The following is a 7,500-nucleotide window of genomic DNA, read 5'->3' on the forward strand; positions in this document are numbered from 1 at the left end:
GTAGGTTCGGTAACATAGCAAAGATTGCGCAGAGTTGAAAAATTGGAAGAACTAGAGAAGGTGAACAAAAACTTAATTAAAGAAATAGAAGAATTAAAAAGACAGTTAAAAGATGTAAAAGATGAGAATGAGGAATTAAAGAATGATAATAAAGACAATAAAGAGGCCATAGCAAAAGAAGCACAGGATTGGAAAAAAAATCAAGAAAACAGTAAAGTTGCATTTACTGACATAATAAAGCAGCAAATGAAAGAACAAACTGAAGACTCAGTTATTAAAGTGATGAGACAGAAGGAGAATATAGTAAGAGACTTAGCAGATAAAAAGAAATGTATAATTATATTAGGAATGGAAAAGAAGTATAACCTAAATAGAACCACAAGAATCAAAGAGGAAAAATAAAAAATAAACAGTTTACTAGAATTAGTTCAGAAAGATGAACCTGAAATCATGAAACAAATTGAAGAGAAGTTTAGACTCGGAAAGTATAGTACACATAAGACCAGACCAATTAAGATTAAATTCAGGTTACAAACGACAGCAGAGAATATCTTAGCAAAAACATGGAAACTAGCAGCAAGTGAACAATATAAAAAGGTATGTATAAAAAGAGAAATGAATAGACAGGAAAGAGAGGAGGAAAAAATGAAAAGACATGAAGCTAAGGAAAAAAACGAGAACAGAACAGAGACAGAAAAAGAGAAATTCTATTGGAGAGTAGTGAATATGAAAGTGAGGAGATGGGCCATACCGGTGAAAAACAAAAGGAAAACAGAAAATACAATAGACGTAGCAGAAAATTAAGAGTGTATTACACAAATATAGATGGATTAATAACAGGATTGAATGAACTAAATGATTATCTGAAGGAAAAAGAACCGGACATAATGGGAATTGTAGAGACAAAAATAAAAGGTCCACTACCACCCAACAGTGTAGGACATGATGCATATAATTATTGGATTAGAAATAGAGAGACAAAACAAGGGGGTGAAGTTATGTTACTGACTAAGAAATATATAAACGTGAGGAGTGTCACATATGGAAAGAATACAGTAGAGATGATTGTGATCGAGGTGGAAGACAGAGATAAGAAGAGCAGAAAGTTTGTAATAAACTATGTACCTCCGAAAACAGCCTCGTGGGAAGAGAGTGAACATAAAAGTATGTTAGAAGACACATGGATAACATTAAATAAGATAATGGAAGATGGAGGAAGAATAGTTATAATGGGCGACTTTAATTGTAAAGAAGTCTGCTGGGAAGAGATGACAGTAAAGGGTGGAGACGACTCATGGGGAAATGTTCTACTCGAGATGATTATTGACCATACAATGACACAATGGATACAAGAGAACACAAGGTATAGAAGTGAAGAAGAACCATCGAGACTGGACCTAATAATCACATCTGGACCTAAAACTTTGGAAAAGATTGAATATAAGACACCAATAAGAAAAAGTGACCACATATTGATTGAACTACAACTAAATGAGGAGAAATACATGAAAAGAAATGAACAATATAGAAAAGGAAGAATGATGTATGAAAAAACAAATTTTGATAGAATAAAGAATTCTTAAAAAAAAAACTGGGAAAGAATATACAAAGAAGAAACAACAGTGGAAGAGAAATGGAATAATTTGACAAAAATGTATAAAAAACGAGTGGAAAAGTATGTCCCAAGACAAAAACAAGAAAAAGAATATGTAAAGTGCTGGTACAACAAAAGTTGTAGGGAGTTAAAAGACAAAAGAGACAAAGCTTGGACCAAATGGAAGAAACACAAAAGACCTGAAAAATGGAAAACATATACTTGTTATAGAAATGAATATGTACAAGCGTGCAGAGAGGAAAAGAGAAAATATGAAAAAGATGTCATAGAAAAATGTAAAGATCAACCAAAACTATTTTACAGATTTGTAAACAACAAACTGAAAAACAAACAAGATTTAGAGAAATTAAGACAAGGAGTTGAATATACAGAGGAAATAGAATGGCAGAAATTATGAACAAGCATTTTAAATCAGTGTTTACAAGGGAGAACATACAACCTGGGGAGATCGAATGGAAAGAGAAAGTCCCCCCTATGAAAGAAATAGAAGTAACAAAGAATGAAATAATGAAACACTTGAATAATCTTGATGTCAGAAAATCGCATGGACCAGATGAAGTAGCAAACTGGATTTTGAAAGAATGCAGGAATGAACTGGCAGACGAAATACTTAGCATAATAAACAGTTCCTTGAAAGAAGGAAAAGTTCCAGAAGATTGGAAAAAAGCAAATATAGTACATATAAATAAAGGGGGGAAATAAAGAAGACCCTACCAACTATAGACCAGTCTCTCTAACAAGTACAATAGCAAAAATTTGTGAAACAATTGTGAAAAGTAGATGGGTAAAAAAAAACAAAAAAAAAAACAACGTACTAAATCCAAGGCAATTTGGTTTCAGACAGGGACGATCATGCGTCACCAATTTAATATGTTTCTATTCAAGGCTAATAGATATAATACAAGAAAGAGATGGATGGGCTGATTGTGTATTTCTAGACCTGAAAAAAGCTTTTGACAAAGTACCACATAAGAAGTTGCTTAAGAAATTAGAAACTGCTTAAATGGATGGAAGACTTTTTGCAAGAAAAAAAAAAATAAGAGTAGTGATGAGAGACAAACACTCAAATTGGGATGAAGTAATAAGTGGTGTTCCACAAGGAACAGTTCTGGCCCCAATAATGTTTGCTATATATATATTAATGATATGGATGAAGAAATTTAAAGTTATATGAGCTTCTTTGCAGATGATGCAAAACTATTAAAAAAAGTGAACACTGAAGAAGATTGTGAGTCACTACAGAGTGATCTAAATAAAGTATGGGAATGGAGTAGGAAGTGGGAAATGGAGTTCAACACTAAAATGTGTAGTATAATGGAATTTGGAAAAAACAAAAACAGAATAACAGGATCATATAAATTGGGAGAAGGAATAAAAAAAGTTGAAATAGAGAAGGACCTAGGAGTCATTGTTATGAATAATATGTCACCTGAGAAACATATAAACAATATTTTTGGAGAAACTTATAATTCAAAAAGAACAATCAAAGTGGCATTTACATACCTGGATGAAGAAATGGTGAAGAAAATACTAATCACTCTGATAAGACCAAGATTGGACTATGCAGCAACGATGTGGTCACCAAGTGCAAAAGAATGTATAACAAAACTTGAAAGAATACAAAGAGCAATTACAAAATTGGCACCAACACTCTCAAAACTATCATATGAAGAGAGACTAGCAAAACTTGAGCTACAGACACTAGAGTAAAGAAGAGAGAGAGGAGATTTGATGGCTATTTACAGATTCATGAAAGGCATAGAAATTATTGATAGAGAGGATCTAATAAAATGGAATGATAGAAATACAAGAGGATACGGAAAGAAAATCAAGAAAGACAGCTATAGAAGAGATCTGAAAAAGAACAGCTTTCCTCACAGAGTAATAGACAGTTGGAACAAGTTAGATGAGAAATTAGTGTGTGCAAAAACAATACATGAATTTAAAAATAGTTTAGATAAAATTAGATATGAATACGGGCATATCTCCACGAGCATAGCTCCCCTTCCCGTAAAATACAACTAGGTAAATACAACTAGGTAAACACACACACACACACACACACACACACACACACACACACACACACACACACACACACACACACACACACACACACACACACACACAATCGTCGGATTGACGGCGAAGATTCGAACTCCGGAAAAAAATAAAATTTTCGTGGATTTCAACTACGAGGAAGTACCTTTTTGTATTAGTAGGGAAGGTGAAAGCTCGTGGTGTAGTAGAAAAATGATGAAAAGGGAGAAGGGGAGGGATTACTGAGGGAAATGGAAGGAAATGAGGAGGGAGACGAACGGGCTTCCCCTGAGAGCAGAAGAAATATAAACAAGAGGTCTGCTGACGACACAGGGGAAATCGAAAATATCAGTAAAAGCATTAAGGTTAGAAATATAGATAAGAACAACACAATGGAAAGTGAAAATAATAATTTTCCGTGGATTTAATGATGGGGGGCAGGGGATACCAACCTCCTCCGATTAGCAAGTCTAGAGGAAAAACTAGAGAAAATGACCGAACATTGGGAGAGTAGGTTCGGTCAACTTACACGGATAGCGCAGAGAGTTGATAAATTGGAAGAGTTAAAGAAGGAGAACCAAACCCTAACTAAAGAAATAGAAGAATTAAAAAGACAGTTAAAAGAAGCAAAAGATGAGAATAAAGAATTAAAGAGGAATAATAAAGATAATAAAGAGTCCATAGCAAAAGAAGTACAGGGTTGGAAAAAAAGTCCAAGAAAATGACAAAATTATATTTAAGGATATAGTGACACAAGAGATGAAAGATCAAACTAATGGCACAATTATTAAAGTGATGAGGGAGGAAGAGGATATAGTGAGAGACTTAGCGGATAAAAAGAAATGTATTATATTGGGGATGGAAGAGAAGTATAATACAATTTGGACTACAAGAATATAGGAGGAGAAGGAGGAAGTAAATAAGATATTGGAAGTAGTTCAAGAAGAAGGAAAAGAAACAGGGAAAGAAATAGAAGGAATGTATAGTCTAGGGAAATACAATACAGATAAGACCACACCAATTAAGATCAAATTCAGTCACAAACAACAGCAGAAAATATCTTAGCAAAACAGGGAAACTAGCAAACAGTGAAAAATTTAAACAGATATGGATAAAAAGAGAAATTGATAAAGAGGAAAGAGAGGATGAGAAAGCAAAAAGACAAGAAGCTAAGGAAAAAACAAACAGAAAAGAACAGAGACAGAAAAGGAAAAATTCTATTGGAGAGTAGTGAATATGAAAGAGAGAAAATGGTACATAACAGAGAAAAACGGAAGGGGAACAGAAAACACGATGGAAGTAGCAGAAAATTGAAAATGTCTTACACAAATATAGATGGCTTAATAACAGGCTTGAACGAACTGAATGATTACCTGAAAGAAAAAGAACCGGACATAATGGGAATTATGGAGACAAAATTGAAAGGTCCACTACCACCCAACAGTGTAGGACATGGTGCATATAATTGTTGGATTAGAGATAGAGAGGTAAAACAAGGGGGTGGAGTTATGTTCCTGACTAAGAAGGATATAAATGTGAGGAATGTCACATATGGAAGGAATACAGTAGAGATGATTATGATGGAAGTGGAAGACAAAGATAGGAAGAGCAGAAAGTTTGTAATAAACTATTTGCCTCCTAAAACAGCCTCGTGGGAAAAAAGAACATAAAAGTATGTTAGAAGACACAAGGATAGCATTAAATAAGATAATGGAAGATGGAGGAAAAATAGTTATAATGGGTGACTTAAATTGTAAAGTCTGATGGGAAGAGATGACAGTAAAGGGTGGAGACGACTCATGGGGAAATGTACTACTTGATATGATTATTGACCATACAATGACGCAATGGATACAAGAGAACACTAGGTATAGAAATGAAGAATCATCATCGAGACTAGACCTAATAACCACATCAGAACCTGAAACAGTGGAAAAGATTGAATATAAGACACCAATAAGTAAAAGTGACCACATATTGGTTGAAATGGAACTAAATAAGGAAAAATACATGAAAAGAAATTAACAATATAGAAAAGGAAGATTGGTGTAGGAATTTATATCCATATCTGTTTAAATTGTTCACTGTTTGCTAGTTTCCCTGTTTTTGCTAAGATACTCTCTGCTGTTGTTTGTGACCTGAATTTGATCTTAATTGGTGTGGTCTTATCTGTATTGTATTTCCCTAGCCTATACATTTCTTCTATTTCTTTCCCTGTTTCTGTTCCATCTTCTTGAATTACTTCCAATATCTTATTTACTTTCTTCTTCTCCTCCTATATTCTTGTAGTCCAAATTGTATTATACTTCTCTTCCATCCCCAATATAATTATACATTTCTTTTTATCCGCTAAGTCTCTCACTATATTATCTTCCTCCCTCATCACTTTAATAATTGTGCCATTAGTTTGATATTTCATCTCTTGTGTCACTATATCCTTAAATATAATTTTGTTATTTTCTTGGACTTTTTTCTAACTCTGTACTTCTATTGCTATGGACTCTTTATTCTCTTTATCATTCCTCTTTAATTCTTCATTCTCATCTTTTGCTTCTTTTAACTGTCTTTTTAATTCTTCTATTTCTTTAGTTAGGGTTTGGTTCTCCTTCTTTAACTCTTCCAATTTATCAACTCTGCGCTATCCGTGTAAGTTGACCGAACCTACTCTCCCAATGTTCGGTCATTTTCTCTAGTTTTTCTTCTAGACTTGCTAATCGGGGGAGGTTGGCATCCCCCCCCCCTCATTAAATCCATGGAAATTATTATTTTCACTTTCCATTGTGTTGTTCTTATCTATATTTCTAACCTTAATGCTTTTACTGATATTTTCGATTTCCCCTGTGTCGTCAGCAGACCTCTTGTTTATAATTTTTCTACTGTCAGGGAGAGCCCTTTCGTCTCCCTCCTCATTTCCTTTCATTTCCCTCAGTAATCCCTCCCCTTCTTCCCTTTCATCACCTTTCTACTACACCCTTCCCTACTAATACAAAAAGGTACTCCCTCGTAGTTGAAATCCATGAAAATTGCGTTTTTTCCGGAGTTCCAATTTCGCCGTCAATCCGACGATTGTGTGTGTGTGTGTGTGTGTGTGTGTGTGTGTGTGTGTGTGTGTGTGTGTGTGTGTGTGTGTGTGCGTGTGTGTGCGTGTGTGTGTGTGTGTGTGTGTGTGTGTGTGTATGTGTGTGTCTGTGTGTGTGTGTCTGTGTGTGTCTGTGTGTGTGTGTGTGTGTGTGTGTGTGTGTGTGTGTGTGTGTGTGTGTGTGTGTCTGTGTGTGTGTGTGTGTGTGTGTGTGTGTGTGTGTGTGTGTGTGTGTGTGTGTGTGTGTGTGTGTGTGTGAGAGAGAGAGAGAGAGAGAGAGAGAGAGAGAGAGAGAGAGAGAGAGAGAGAGAGAGAGAGAGAGAAAAGGCATGCTGCAGCGATTACAAAAACTACCACAACTCTGGTAATACCGCGTTTTGTCAAATCTCCTTAGATCAAACTACCCCACCATTTCCTAAGTGGCTTTGGACTGCACGCGGATCTGTCTCTCTTTCTCAGGCGATTCCGGACAGCTTGACTCAGGTCATCCGGAAGTTTACCCATGACCTCGACTCGTGGCTTCATCACGCCCTCGACGATCTTCCGGAAAACCTCAAGCAGGTCAAGATAGACCGTAAGTGGAAATTCTCTCAAAGTATACCTTCTCTGTAGATACGTGGGTGTTTTGTTTATGCCTCCCACTGTATATTTTCTTCCCGGTTATGTGATCTTTGTTGTGAGCGACCAAATTTCTATTGAGAGTGAACAGTCCTGGTGTGTTTAATGTGTCGCCTTGAATAAATTTTTTACCATCTGTTGTGCTTGC

At 35.5% G+C, this 7,500-nt stretch overlaps 1 protein-coding gene across 1 annotated transcript in view; it reads left to right on the forward strand.

Annotated features, from left to right (window-relative positions):
- Positions 1-7,500, forward strand: part of LOC143019044 (transcription factor RFX4-like) — a 165,327-nt gene that overhangs the window by 136,457 nt on the left and 21,370 nt on the right. Inside the window, exon 7 of the mRNA XM_076174745.1 lies at positions 7,194-7,308. Coding sequence (XP_076030860.1) covers positions 7,194-7,308 — 115 coding nt within the window. The remainder of the gene's footprint in view (positions 1-7,193; positions 7,309-7,500) is intronic.

The sequence above is a fragment of the Oratosquilla oratoria genome, chromosome 36 (genome assembly GCF_046742065.1).
Source record: "Oratosquilla oratoria isolate Oo_2021 chromosome 36, ASM4674206v1, whole genome shotgun sequence".
NCBI classification, from domain to species: domain Eukaryota; kingdom Metazoa; phylum Arthropoda; class Malacostraca; order Stomatopoda; family Squillidae; genus Oratosquilla; species Oratosquilla oratoria.